Source organism: Colobus angolensis, unplaced genomic scaffold, assembly GCF_000951035.1.
Source record: "Colobus angolensis palliatus isolate OR3802 unplaced genomic scaffold, Cang.pa_1.0 Scaffold42, whole genome shotgun sequence".
Classification (NCBI taxonomy): domain Eukaryota; kingdom Metazoa; phylum Chordata; class Mammalia; order Primates; family Cercopithecidae; genus Colobus; species Colobus angolensis.
This window is the reverse complement of record NW_012117599.1, coordinates 5169309-5183895: the sequence shown is the minus strand read 5'-3', so window position 1 is coordinate 5183895 and position 14587 is coordinate 5169309. Positions and strand designations below refer to the sequence as shown.

Sequence of the window (14587 nt, the reverse complement as noted above, 5' to 3'; positions counted from 1 at the left end):
CGACAAAAAAGCCTTTAAGAGTGCAGACAGCCTAAAATCTCTATTTTAAAACATCATTTTCCTGAGGCCATGCAGACTCGTATCTAAGTTCTTTTCATTTAAATAGACTTAATTCTAACAAATACTTACTTTCATAATGAAAAACTTTTTAAAGGTAGGACAGACATACTAGTTACGAAATGAAAGTTTACAGTCACAGATCAGGAAGTATAATGAGATGACATCAAATGTGAATTTGTGTGCCTAAAGAATTCTCTTCACCTAAGTCTTACTTTCCTTTGCCTGTGGAAGAAGCAAGGGTAGAAAACATCAGTACCTTGCTGAAACACCTGCCTGTGTAGAGCAGGCCCAGCCCTCTGCCAGGGTAACATAGAGATGGATGTCTCCTGTGAGCTTGGCTGTGAAGGCATCTGCTGCAGCTCAGGAAGCAATGAAGAGCCGAGGCCCAAGGCCTCATCCATTTCCAGGAGGGCTCACTTTATGGGCTCTTCGCGATTGTAACACTATTTAGCACAGGAACTAGGAAGGAAATATTACAGATGATTTGGTGCCATGTCAGGTAATGCACAGATGAAAAGTATTCCAGAAGATGATGAAATCCAACCGTTTTCACTGCAGATCGATACGCCTATGGATATTGGTCATTCTGCTTAATTATACTAATTGGACTTTCAGAGGACAACTTCCTGGGAGAACTTTATTTTCCTTGGAAAGAAACATCATAACAAACTTCTGAGAAAGTTAACATTCAAAATGGACACACACAAATGAGACAATTTGGAGGTTCTTCTGTAAGTTTGTATACTGAGCAGGCCTATGAGTTCCTTCTGCGAACTCTTGAGATTCAGGGAATATGCTCTTTTATTCACAGATAGGCTGAAAGGCTGGCAGGCAAACCTGAATCCACATTAAAGGAAGTCCTTAAAATGTTGACTAATAAAATTGGGGCTGCTCCAGTCTTTGTGTTCAGCTTTCTGTGAAGGAATAGAGGTTTCCTTCTGAGGTCTTACACATAACCAAGTACATCTGCTGTCTAAAGGATGAGTTTTGTCAAGAAGTTGAGTTAAAAGGAGAAATCTTTTGAATAATTCCAATTTGCAATTGGTTAAGGGCAATTATTGACTTTAAAAAAAGCATTTAAAACGTTGAAAACCTGAATGAACTTAACTGATAACTGAAAGAGCACATGACGTTATATTAACACACACTGACAAAACAGGAATTCAAAGCAAAAATTCAACTCTGAAAAAAAGGAGGTCACAAATGCTTCATTGGTGATGTTTAGTCAGTGTTATAATTTGAGTTCTCAAACATAATTATAGATTAGTACAGCAATATCAGTGTATGAATGAGGGAAAGCTTTGTTGTTCTGAAATACTTTATATGAAAAAGTTGATTGGATTCCAAATCTAGTCCCATTAGCCAAAAAAACTGTCAACATTACATTTGTCGGCGAAAAAGGGGTTGATACGTAGAATGAACACGTGCTTGAGGTAGAAGTGTGAGCACTGGAGCCGTTCAAATCCTCAAGCTTTCCCACTATCTTGATTCTTCACTTTTTGGTCAGGCTTCTCTTACGGCTACACTAAGAAACAATACTGAAGATAATAACTCTGTAAGCTCTTGCTTTTAAGAATGTGCGAATATGTCAAGATACCTGCTGGAACCCAAGAAACTGAGGGATGCTTACACTGTTCTGAGGGCTAAAATAATAATGGGAATGGCCCAAATGGCATAGGGGAAGAAGGCTCACCAGGTGAAATGGAAGCAGGTTGGCTAAATGGTGAACCCAGCCAGGATTAAGACCCTCCCTCAGAGAAAAAACAGTCATTCTAAAGACTTAGCTGGAAGAGATAATGATTTCGAAAATGGATGACGTGTTGAGGAAATTTGCAAAGGTCAGCATCTCATAGGGCACAAAAAATGGTAGTTTACATTCCAGTTTAACAGGCAGTCCTGATATCAGCTACATCAGAAATTATCCCAGACATGTCTGATTCAGTGATGGGCAGCTTGGGCTAGAGGAAAAATCTGTTCTGGCTTTGGATTGGGGTCCTGAGTTAAAATGCCATGGAAGATTTTGAAAAATAATGGAAACAGAGAATATAAACTTCCTTGAAAAACAAAAAAACTTGTGAAATTAAAAGACTGCCCCAGACCCTTTTCAACAAAAGAAAACGAAGTGATAAAGATTCCTGGCACTCAAATCGTCAAGAAGCCACTAAGAAATTGGATGTGTGATCCCTGCCTCCGGTAGCTGTTGCCTCTCAAGTGATTTTTCTTACAGTAGATCATTGACAAACAAGTTAGGTACCTTAGTTGGTTTTCCTATCGATGACTTGGCTGTATTGGAATTTCTAATTAATCCAAATGCAAGGCCTCGCTGCTATAATTTGATGGCTGTTTTCAACCACTATGGAGGGATGAGAGGAAGGCCCTATACTGCTTTTGCAAAATAGGCATGGTGGAGATGGGATTATTTTGATGATTACTGTAATGTCTCAGCTGCATCTGAAGGCTAGACTGTGTTCAAAGCTGTATGTGAACTCTTCTACTATAGAGAAGACGCTTATGGTGGAACTGGCTTGTCGCCTCCACAGGCATCCCATTTAGAAAGTGAGGAAGATGGCAGTGGCAATGACAATGATATAGAAAATTAAAACATGTACAGTGTGTAATGAAGGCCCCTAAGGCCATAAAGGAGAGATCTTCCTGCTGGTGGTATCTGTTGGAGCAGTGAAGTTACCTACTACCTTCAAACAGAAGTCTGAGATGGGGGTTTCAGAGGACCAAATGTAAACCCTTTGTCTGATTTTAACTTGTGTAGTACTTGAAGTGAGACACAATTAACACTTTAATGGAAATTGCCTCTCAATCCATTTATACTCTTGAATTACAGGTTACATATATATAAGAATGTAAAAATAAGGTCATGTTTAAACAGTCCAAATCGCTCATGTGAAAAGACTGAAAGGATCGTTAAAGATTGCATGTATTCTTAGTATTTACTGTTTCCTATAATGCATATAGTATCCTATCCTTCTGATCATCAAAAGATCATGGAATGAGTATTTTCAGTGAGTTCCATGTCCAGGTGATGTTCTCTGCATATGCCGTGACGGCAGAGGTTGGGAGGCTCACTCTCAGTGTATCCATTTTCCCCAGCCCTAGGCAGCTTTCTGTAGATTTGCCTGTCCTGGACATTTCATAGAAATGGAATGGGGAGTTTTTTGGCCCCTCAGCTCCTTGTCACTGTTAATACTTTACTTGCCACCTTTCTGGACACTTGCCCAGCCCCTGGATTAATTGCTGCCTTTCTATGGCTCCCATCACATTTTGTTGGTGACTTGTATACACATTTCTACTTTGTGGTACGCCAAGCTCTTTGGCATCCCAGCACTGGTCCCTGGGAAATCCATTTCCATCCTGACTGCCCCAGGTACCATTCAGGGTTTTCAGTTTTCCTCCTGTTCAGTTTGAGTGGATTCTTACATGTGCCACTGCACAGAATTTGTTTTGGGCAAAGTTGGGAAAAGGAAGGGTAGCTTTCTAAAGCTTTGCTGCCATCTTGTGGAAGCTTGTTGAATCACAGCTGAATTCTGTCTGATTTATTTTCAGTTAAATGGTTTACGAATAAGTTCCAAACCTTTTAAAATATGGGGAACCTTCCCTGTCATCCCCCTGATAATTGTTATTTTGTAGCAGCTTTATTGAGGTATATTCATGCACCATGCAAGTCACCCATTTAAAGTGTACAATTCAATGGTTTTTTTTTTTTTTTTTTTTGGTATATTCAGAGTTGTGCAACGATCACCACAATCAATTTTAGACCATTTCATCACCCTAAAAATAAATGTCATACCTTTAGCTCTCACTCTCAGTGTATCCATTTTCCCCAGCCCTAGGCAGCTTTCTGTAGATTTGCCTGTCCTGGACATTTCATAGAAATGGAATTGCTGTATCATGTTCAACTTCTCTCACCTAGCATGATGTTTTCAAGACACATCCATCCATGCTGTAGCATGCGTGCATGCGTCAGTGCTTCATTCCTTTTACTGGCCAAATATTCCATTATATGGGTATGCCACGATTTGTTTGTTCATCAGTTTATTCAACATTTGGGTTTGGTTTTTTTTGGTTTTTTTTTGGCTACTATGAACAATACTACTGTGAACAATCTGTGTATAAGTTTGCATGTGAACGCTTTCAGTTCTCTTGGGTGTGTATGTAGAAGTGAGATTTCTGAGTCAAATGCTAACTTTAACTTTTTAAAAAACTGCCAGACTGTTCTAAAGTGGCTGAGCCAGTTTACATTCCCATCGTCAATATACGAGGGTCCTGAGTTTTATTTTTAACATCCTTAAAAACACTCCTAATACTAAGATGCAGATTTGAATTCACTGAAGCTTTTCTTCAACTTTTAAAAGAAATTGTGTAAGTACAGCAGTATGTGTTCATTATAGAGAAATACTATCCTGAGAAGTTTAAAATCATTACCAATTATGCCACCATCCAGAGATTTAGTATTTCTAGAGTACTTTATATGTGCATGGATATATTTTACTTTTACAAAATGGGGTTTCACTATATAAATTTTTTCCAACCAAACTGGTATTAGCAGTGCCCTATGAATGTGTATGTTGTTAATTACAACACTCATAACATACCTCTGGGAAAAGGCACACTCGGTGTGGGGGACATTTTATTTTCTCTGGGTATCCAGAACAGTGCTTGGTGTGAGTTTGGGTTCATGGACCCTGCAAAAACTAGAGTCCACAGGCTGGGAGCTGCTGGCTTAGCGTTTAGTTGCCTAAAAAGCTACCTTACTGTCAGTTTTGGTAAGGCAGAAAATTTGTTTAACCTCATCTTTTTTTAAGCACTCACTGAAAATGACCGAGACAGCCAGTCGCCGTTGAAGAATCCTCTGTTGTCAACGTCGAGACCCCTGGTTTTCGGGAAACCCAATGGCACGTACCTCTTTTCATTGTTGCTTTTCTCTGGGCATACCACTGCAGTGGCAGGAGGCACCGAGGCTGCGCTCACCCCTCTTCTTGTAGCAGCCCTGTCTTTTCCCTTCATCCAACGAATTATCACCAAACTCACTGCCTTTAGAGGCCAGAAGTGCTCTAAATGGGGGTGTTGCTGGGTGGCTGCCCCTTGCCCCCACCACCAAGTTCCTTCCTCCTGTTTGCTGTTTCACACGTCCTCTTAGAGCAGAAGTCTCCCAATTACCACCAACTGGCTCTCCAGGGGAATCTCTTGCTTTCCAGTTTTGTACAGAATTCGCTTAGTGGAATTCCTCACCCCCTTGCTTCCCTCTCTTACATAGTTTCCTTTTTGCTTTCACTGAACTTATTTAAACTACCATGTTGTTTTCCTTTGTTTCAAGGTGATGCAGTTGATTATCAGAAACAGCTGAAGCAAATGATCAAGGATTTAGCCAAAGAAAAAGATAAAACTGAGAAAGAATTGCCCAAAATGAGCCAGGTATGAACTTTCTTCAGTGCAGAGAATTAACTTTTTAAAAATTTTTTTGAGACAGAGTCTCACTCTGTCGCCCAGGCTGCAGTGCAGTGGCCTGATCTCCGCTCACTGCAAGCTCCACCTCCCGGGTTCATGCCATTTTCCTGCCTCAGCCTCCCGAGTGGCTGGGACTACAGGCGCCCGCCACCTCGCCCAGCTAGTTTTTTTGTATTTTTTGGTAGAGACGGGGTTTAGTCGTGTTAGCCAGGACGGTCTCGATCTCCTGATGTCGTGATCCACCCGCCTCGGCCTCCCAAAGTGCTGGGGTTACAGGCATGAGTCACTGCGCGTGGCCATACCCAATCATTTTTCTATTCTTGGAGTAATTGTGTAGCTGGATTCCACCTGAAGCACCTGTCCTCACATTACATATTCTCGATTTCAGCAGCAGTGTCTCAGATTACACTGAGAAAACAGGCATTACTGTTACATTTCATTTTACGTTTAGATACTGCATGGCCTTCCCACCGTAGGAACATGCCCTAACTTTATAGCGTTTCAGCTGTTACCAGCATTTTCCTATTATAAACTCGAGCTTCAAGATTCCTACAGATAGGCTGGGCGCAGTGGCTCAAGCCTGTAATCCCTGCACTTTGGGAGGCCGAGACAGGCGGATCACAAGGTCAGGAGATCGAGACCATCCTGGCTAACCTGGTGAAACCCTGTCTCTACTAAAAAATACAAAAAACTAGCTGGGCGAGGTGGTGGGTGCCTGTAGTCCCAGCTACTCGGGAGGCTGAGGCAGGAGAATGGTGTGAACCCGAAAGGCGGAGCTTGCAGTGAGCTGAGATCTGGCCACTGCACTCCAGTTTGGGCGACAGAGCGAGACTCCGTCTCAAAAAAAAAAAAAAAGATCCCCGCAGATAAATCTACATTACTGTGGTTTCTTTTTTCTTTTTTTTTTCTTTTGTGAGATGAAGTTTCGCTCTTGTTGCCCAGGCTGGAGTGCACTGGTGCAATCTTGGCTCACCACAACCTCGGCCTCCTGGGTTTAAGTGATTCACCCGAGTAGCTGTGATTACAGGCATGTGCCACCACACCCGGCTAATTTTGTATTTTTAGTAGAGATGGGGTTTCTCTATGTTGGTTGGGCTGGTCTCCGACTCCCCATCTCAGGTGATCTGCCCACCTCAGCCTCCCACAGTGCTGGGATTACAGGCATGAGCCACCGTGCCTGGCCTGCCATGGTTTCTTGAATTGCTTTGTTAAAGGGTGTGCACATCCTCTAGGAAGGTCTACCCATTTCCAAGTGTGTGCTGAAATTCCCAGGAATCATCAACTTGTTTTCAGAGTGGAAGGGCAGAGACTACCTTTTCTTATATTGTGTGTCTTCAAAAGTACTGTCATTTTCTCAAAGGTCACAGGTATCATGTTAAAAAAAAAGTGACACTTCCACCCTGGTTCTGCTGCTACATAAGCCTTATTTCAATTTCAGAGAGAATTTATCCAGTTCTGTAAAACTCTGTACAGTATGTTCCATGAAGATCCAGAAGAAAACGATTTGTACCAAGCCATCGCGACAGTCACCACGCTGCTGCTGCAGATCGGAGAGGTGGGGCAGCGAAGCAGCAGCTCTGGAAGCTGCTCCCAGGAGTGTGGGGAGGAGCTGCAGGCCTCAGCTCCTTCTCCTGAGGACTCGGTTTTTGCAGACACTGGGAAGACACCCCAGGAATCCCAGGCATTTCCAGAGGAGGCAGAAGCGGACTGGACTGTCTCCCTTGAACATATTTTAGCTTCACTTCTGACTGAACAATCATTAGTAAACTTTTTTGAAAAGCCACTGGACATGAAATCCAAACTTGAAAATGCCAAGATCAATCAGTACAATCTCAAAACTTCTGAAATGAGCCACCAATCACAGTCTGAACTTAAGCTGAGTAACTTGTAGCAAGATAGCAGCTGCTATGCACACTGGAGTCTGCCATACCAAAGCACGGACCAGACCGTTTCTTGGGGTCAGCCCTAAACCAAGACTTCAGTCTACTTTACAAATGGGGCATCTGGATAAACAACCTGACAAACTGGCCAGGGGAACCGACACAACCCTCAAGCATTTCTATGTATTCTTTGAGAATTGTCGGCGCCCTAGGGTATCCATTGGTTCACTTGATGCCAACTTGCAATTTTTACCAGATTGGCTGAAATGGGCACTTCTGCTGTGATGCTAGTGTGATTTTGCTCAGATGAACACAATGTGTCATACTAACCAATAACCAAGAAGCAAGAGAAGCCCCATACTTTCATTTTTCACTTGGAATGACAATGGAAGCGGTCAGGAATCAAGTTCACCTTCAAGATCTAGGGGAGTCCACTATCTGTGCAATTGTATTTGGCTTTTTTTTGCACTGTTTCAATGCTGGTAATTGAAACCATTTTAATATATTTGGTTGTATTCACTTTATATGTCCTTCCAAAAATGTTGTGTACAAACCATGCTTTCAGTGTTGTCCTCCAAGTTTTTTAATAAGAAACTTTTTGTATTTACTTGGTCCTTTTCTTTTACCTTGTAGTTAAAAGCTGTAGTGTTGCAGTGAATGGGTAAGCAGGAGACGTTGCTCCTGCCCATCCATGGTTTCTGGGTGGTGCAACACTAGGTACTTCTCAGCCCCGCCTTGGGTGTGCCCTACATCACCAGTGGGGCTTCAGAGACCTCTTTATGGCAGCATTTAACATACAGCTTGTAAATGCTGGTGAAACATAATCCCAGCAACACTGCTTTAGAACTGAACTATTAATACAAATTTTTGTTATTGATACCTTAAGGAACTTTACTTCTGAACTCTGGCTCCAGGTACAACAGGGCCATCACAAATGAGTTAAAATATGCATCTGGTTATCTCACTAAAAATCAATTATTTTAGAAGACAACTATATTCAATATAGATATAGGCAGAAACTTAAAAGACGTATTGCCACATTAATTTCATTAAATTTAAGATGCTACAGATAATACGTCATTTTAAAGTTGTTTCCTAAAATGTTACGATGCCAATGGCAAATGGATTCTACATCCTGGTTTCTGGAAAAATGCTTATCTTTGAATTAGCAAAACATACAAGTAGAATCATTAACAATATGCCTTCAGTATCCCAACTACCCAGAACAGTGGTTCTAAAACTAGGTTGCAATTTGAAATCACCTTTAAAAACCTGCCTAGACCCTGTTCACAAATCCAACCCCAGAAGATGGGGAGAAAGCAACACAGGCCATCAATGTGGGAAAAGCTCTTCAAATGATCCCATAATTACGATAGGATATACAAGCACATTATGTTGCAACTAAAAAGAACCAAAACAAAGTCAATTTTGTAACTTTATTTGATGTATTTCACGATCAGCGATTAGTTCTCATCCACATTGACTGTCTGTAGATCTGTAAAGGAAATGACAGTCAACTTCCACACCCACATCACATTTCATATTTCAATTCTAAAAACCTTTTGTAGACGGGTCTAGGCATGTAGCTTTCTATTTTCCACAACCTTTTTACATCCCAGATATGGACCAGTTTTGCGTTCTTTAGCATCTTCCCACACCAACACACAATTTAAAAAGGGTACAATGATGTGTGTCACCCCTAGCTTAACAGATGAATTCACATTTTAACAGAGGTAAGGACATTTTTCTAATGAACTTAAATGGCTTTATGGGATGGAGAACTTACTTTTGAAAGTGGTAACAGGTACATAGGTAACCAAAGTATAGAGCTTATTTGGTGAATCTTCATCCTCATTACGTTTTCTGGACAGCCGCACACGGATTCGGTATGGGACATTCCTAATAAAAACATAATTGTGTTGCTCAAGTCAATGCCCCCTTTCAACCAAGCAGCCACTAGCTGTATTCACACATCTCATATCCCTGCTTCTAATGCTGTCCTTTGCTCTACTTTGACCAACCTTGAACTTACCAGTTCCCTGGAAAATGAAACATAACCCCCAGGTGAACATTACATGCTGTTACCACAGGAGGGATGCCTGTTTGAAGATATGTTAAGGTAGCCACCATTGATCCTCAACCAATTAATCCTAAGCAGATATCTGGGTCCAAATGTGTTAGTCTTTTGTCTGTCACCAGAAACTTGTTATGTGATTTTTCTGTTACATTAAATTGTGAAGGCCAGGCGCGGAGGCTCAAACCTGTAATCCCAGCACTTTGGGAGGCTGAGGTGGGCGCATCATCTGAGGTCAAGAGTTCGAGACCACTTTGGCCAACATAGTAAAACCTCATCTCCACTAAAATTACAAAAAATAAGAGCCAGGCGTGGTGGCTGCCCGTAATCCCAGCCACTTGGGAGGCTGAGGTAGAAAACAGCTTGAACCCAGGAGGTGAAGGTTGCAGTGAGCTGAGACTACACCACTGCACTTCAGCCTGGGCAACATTAACTCCATCTCAAAACAAAAAACACTGTTTTGCCACAGGCATATACTCAGTTTATCTCCACATGCAATCCCCTTGTCTTATCTCATCCTCTCTCCAGCATCACAGCTGATTCTCTTTCCTCTATTGATCTTAGGATGTGCCGGGTATTGTTCTAGGCCCCGGATTCCTATAAACTCAGGACCTCTCTTGGCTCCTGTAATCCCATTCCTCTTACCCAAGGCAGGCATCGGAGGACACCTCTCCTGCTGCACCCTTAAATGTCCACCTACAGAAGAGCTAGGTCTCAGGTCCCTGTCTTGTTCATCTCACTTAATCCTAAGTTTTAAATACCATGCAGATGCAGACAGTCCTCCCCGCACCTGGATGTCTTGTTCATCTCACTGAATCCTAAATTTTAAATACCACACAGCTGCAGACCGTCCTCCCCGCACCCGTTTCCAAAATCAAGTAGTCCACACTGTCATCATTCCTCTAGCTGCCCTTCACTTCTGTTCTGGCACCTCATGACATCTTTTAAAGCACAAGCCTCCCCTGCTTTCTGGTTCCACTTTAGAGCAGGGTGCCCCAACACCAGCACTAACACCTGGGCTAGGCAACTCTTTGAGGGAGCAGCCCCATGAACTGTAGGGTGTTCAGTGTCCCTGGCCCATAGTATCCCTCAGTAGTGACAACAAAAACACTGCCCCCTGCCACAGCCCGGAGGACAGGTAAAACTGCCCCAGGCCAAGAACCACTTCTCTCATGGTGGACTTGCCTTGCTGTCTAGAGCTACCCTACACGGTCGGCCCTCACCCCTCCCTCCCTCCTCCACTGGGCTCAGTCATTTATTCCACCCTACCTGCACTCACCACCCTGCTCCCAGATCCCGCCAAGCTTCCTCTCTGTGCAATGCTCTTTCCCACCCCACACTGCTGGCTCCTTCACTTGGGGCTCAGTTCATAAGCCATTAAATCAAGGGCTTCCCTGCAGATACTACCCAACCGAAGTCACAGTCACAGTATTTTTTTTTATACTTCCACGTGCACTAACCAAATTACTGAACTGATACGGGCTCTTGCAGGGTGGAAGTGAAGCTGGTGTCATTGCAAAAGTTCACCTTCAAATACAGATAACTTTAGCACCTTATTCCTTTGGCCCAGACAGCTTTGTTAAGCCTGGTATCGATGCGCACATCTGGAGTTCCCATCTCCTTCATGGCAAATTTCCGAATCTCTTTGAGTGCCCGAGGGGCACGCTTCTTGAAGCCCCTACGATTCAAACACAAAGTGAACAAATTAAAAGCACAAAATTAGGTACATGTAAGAAGCCCTCAATGTCGTTGATAGGCCCCTGGAAACTGACTTTAAGCCATGTCCCATGTAACAAAACCAAGTTTTCACAGCATACAGTAGGCCAGTGTGCTTCAAGCTCAGGGAGGACTTAATGTAGATGGTATGTCCTCCTACAACCAGCCTAAACCAAACCTTCAACTAGGCAGTAACAATCCTTTTTGCCCACCAGTGTGTAATGCCCAGCAACTAGCATAATACTCAGAACAAGAAGATGCATAATCCACTTTCTGAAAGCCTCAAAATATTAAATTTGATTACATGTCATGTCTTAAGACAGGACATGTTTTTGGAACAGATCATTCAATGCTATTAACTTCATCTATGCTTAAAGAGCAGGGGCCTGAAATGTGCAGGCAGGTTTCTTCTTGAGTCTGATGAGGGTAATAGTTAACTCTCTGAACGCATCAAGCAAGTTCACTTCACTTAAATACTTAAACATCCAGAAGTAAAAGGTAGTAGAAATAACAGCAGTTGGCAATCCCTTGTTCTTCACACAGCTTATGTAAGCAACCTATCGGGTACAGCCGACGGTATCTAGTACTACAGAGAAAAACCAACCAGGGAAAAGAAACAGAAGGCATTAGGGAAAGGGGCTGCAGGTTTCTGTAAGACGGCCAAGGCAGGCCAGGTGTGGTGGCGGGCTCCTGTAATCCCAGCTACTCCAGAGGCTAAGGCACGGGGGCGGAGGTTGCAGCGAGCCGAGATCGCGCCACTGCACTCCAGGCTGGGGAGGAGCAAGACTCCGTCTTAAAAAAAAAAAAAAAAAAAAAGGACAGGGTGATATTGGACTCAAGGTCTAAAGGCAACGAAGCATTTATTTTTGGAAAAAAACATTCAGGCATAGGGGGAAAAAAAAAAAGTAAAAATTCAACAAAGCAGCTACTTTGAAACAGAAGCATGCCCGGTATGATTACGCGGGTCAGCCAATGTGGGATCATGGCAAGAACTCTTGATTTCTAACCTAAGATACACCGATGCAGGATCTGAGAATAGATCCCTACGCATGCCTGGGTAGGGAAGGGAACAGGAACAGGGAGCTGCTACTGTCAGCATTCCAGTGAGGAAGAGTGGGGGCGGTCAGAAAGACCAACGCAGCTGGTCAGACGGTGCATGTATTCGGAAAGCAGAGCCCACAGGATTTGTTAAATTGCCAATGAATGAAATAGGGAAGGCCACAGGAGAAAGAGATTGGGGTGGAGATGATTCGGCGCATCTCCGAGAGTGACAACCAGACGCGTGAGTTCGAGCCCCAGGGCGGCTACAGGGATACTCACACTCCATGGATGCGCTTGTGAATGTTGATGGTGTATTCTCGGGTCACCACCTCGTTGATGGCAGAACGGCCCTTTTTCTTCTCGCCACCCTTCTTTGCGGGAGCCATCTAAATGCAGGCGACAAGGAGGCTCAGCGCAGAGTTGAACAAGCTCAAGCCAAGCCCTCCCTCCCAGCCTCACGCGGTCACTCTCGGGGCGCTTCCAGGTGCTGAGAGTCTGGCCAGGCCAAGTCGGTCACCCAGTGGCCCACGCACCCGCGCCCCTCAGATGCCTCCGACCTGTAAATACCTGCCGCCCCGGCTCCCCTAAGCCTGGACACTTTCCTCCTCAGGCTTCGGGAGCCCTTAAACGCAGCGTGTATTCCCATTTCCCACAACCGGAGCCCCGGGGTGGCTCAGGAGAGATTGTGCGGTCCCAGTTAGCACAATTCCAAAGGAGGATGGGGCCGGATTCTAGAAGCCCAGACTCCGCCACCCATACTCACTCTGCCGGGTCCAAGTTGGAAAGGAAGAGCGCGAGGTATTGTGGGAAAAGGAAAGCCGCAGTTGCAAGTACAACTTCCGGGTCGCCAGGCAAGGGGGTGTGGCTAGGGAAGGGGAGGGACGAGGCTGTGACGTAAGCGGCGCGCGCCGAAGTGGGGACAGCGAAAGGGCCTCGGGGCGGGGCCGCGCCTTTGGGCCGCGAGCTCGAGTCCCACTTCTGTCTGACGGATTCCGTCTGGCTCCGCGAAGGAACTTGCGTCCCGTGTCTAAGTCTTCGGATAAAACCAAAACCCAGGCCTACAGATGTATGGGAGCAGGGCCAGGGAGAGAGACTTTCGTTTGTTTTCCCCATTCATTCATGCATCCGACCAACACTGACTGAGCCTGCGTCGAGCGAGGTACCTGGCTGGCGGTCCCAGAGTCACTAAGACGCAGCCCGGCGTTGGAGGTGCTTGCGTCGAGCAGGGCCGGCACGAGATTGCCAGTCGTTGCTGTCAAGGGCGGTGGAGCCACAGGCCTGTCGCGTCGTCCCGGTGCATGGGTGACCGAGTGGGTTGGATATGACCCGACAAATGACAGATGTGAGATGACACAACAGGGAGATCTGAGGAGGTCCCCTCGGAGACAGCTGGATCTGTGGACCCATGCCTTCCTTTTTCTTGACGAACTCTCTTCTTTCACAGGAGCGCACCATTTTTAGTGGTTTCCTAAGATGAGTACACAAGCTAAAAAGTTTCTGAGCCCTCCGATATCTGAGAATTTCTTCAACCCTCAAATTTAAATTCTGGCTTATATGGAACTCTAAATTGAAAAGAATTTCTCCCCAGCATTTTGAAGGCAGGTTTCGTTGTCTTCCATTTTTCGGTGTGGTTGAGAAGTGATGCGTTCGTTACTTTTTTTCTCTCTGAAAGATTTTAGGATCTTTAAAGTTGTGAAACTTCACGATGATGGTACCTTGAATTTAAGGGAAATTTCTCAGGACGAAAGAGCTTGATGTCCCAACCTGAAAGGGTCCACTTAATGCCTGGCACTTTGTTGAACGGGAAAATGCCCAGACTAAGTCACCCCTAACCTACTAACAGAGTTTTCAGCAGTGGACATGTTTCAGGACCTCACAGACAAGACTGGAGGCAGGCAATTTCTGGGCTGGAACAGGGACTCTGATCTCATGAGGAACCTTTGCATCCTGTATCAAGGTAGATGTTGCACTTATCAAGGTAGATGTTGCACTTGTAGGTTTCCCGGCAGTCCTCAAAGGCAAGAGATGGTGTTGGACAAGCAAGCCTCCCCGCTTGCCTCTTATCAGACTCCAAAGGCCTTTCCAGAAGCCTCCAGTAGCTTTCTGCCTGTCACTGGCTAGAACTAGGGACTCCATTTCAGTTAGGCTGGGAGAGCACATACCTGCCAAAAGCAAATGGGATTATCATCATTACCTTGGCTTAATGATGAGTTGTGTATTTTTTGGGCTGGGCTAGACACATTGCTTTTGTTTTTTTGTTTGTTTGTTTTGTGTGTGTGTGTTTTGAGACGGAGTCTCTCTCTGTCACCCAGGCTAGAGTGCTGTGGCATGATCTTGGCTCACTGCAAGCTCCGCC

The 14587-nt window shown here is 44.4% G+C and overlaps 2 protein-coding genes across 3 annotated transcripts in view; one reads left to right on the top strand and one right to left on the bottom strand.

Annotated features, from left to right (window-relative positions):
* Nucleotides 1-8007, top strand: part of TBC1D8 (TBC1 domain family, member 8 (with GRAM domain)) — a 207550-nt gene extending 199543 nt beyond the window's left edge. Inside the window, exons 20-22 of the mRNA XM_011956582.1 lie at nt 4878-4967; nt 5390-5487; nt 6959-8007. Coding sequence (XP_011811972.1) covers nt 4878-4967; nt 5390-5487; nt 6959-7411 — 641 coding nt within the window. The 3' untranslated portion in view covers nt 7412-8007. The remainder of the gene's footprint in view (nt 1-4877; nt 4968-5389; nt 5488-6958) is intronic.
* On the bottom strand, nt 1-13610 carry RPL31 (ribosomal protein L31). Of its 2 annotated transcripts, none has more exons than XM_011956583.1 (5): nt 12995-13610; nt 12511-12617; nt 11027-11152; nt 9187-9299; nt 1-519 (listed from the first exon to the last, which is right to left on the bottom strand). In XM_011956583.1, the coding sequence occupies exons 2-5, from the start codon at nt 12615-12617 to the stop codon at nt 479-481; spliced, it is 387 nt and encodes a 128-aa protein (XP_011811973.1). In that variant the 5' UTR covers nt 12995-13610; the 3' UTR covers nt 1-478. The 2 variants fall into 2 exon arrangements, with proteins under 2 accessions (XP_011811973.1, XP_011811975.1); XM_011956585.1 differs by lacking the exon at nt 1-519 and adding an exon at nt 8820-8895.
* Nucleotides 13611-14587: the final 977 nt, after the last annotated feature.

Coding starts and splice junctions, on each gene's coding strand:
- RPL31 (XM_011956583.1), bottom strand. CDS start 12,617: ATGGCTCCCGCAAAGAAGGGTGGCGAGAAGAAAAAGGGCCGTTCTGCC. Junction 11,153..12,510: donor CACAAGCGCATCCATGGAGT/GTGAGTATCCCT, acceptor TTTGAATCGTAG/GGGCTTCAAGAAGCGTGCCC. Junction 520..9,186: donor ACCTGTTACCACTTTCAAAA/GTAAGTTCTCCA, acceptor TTTCCTTCCTAG/TTCCTGTGCTAAATAGTGTT.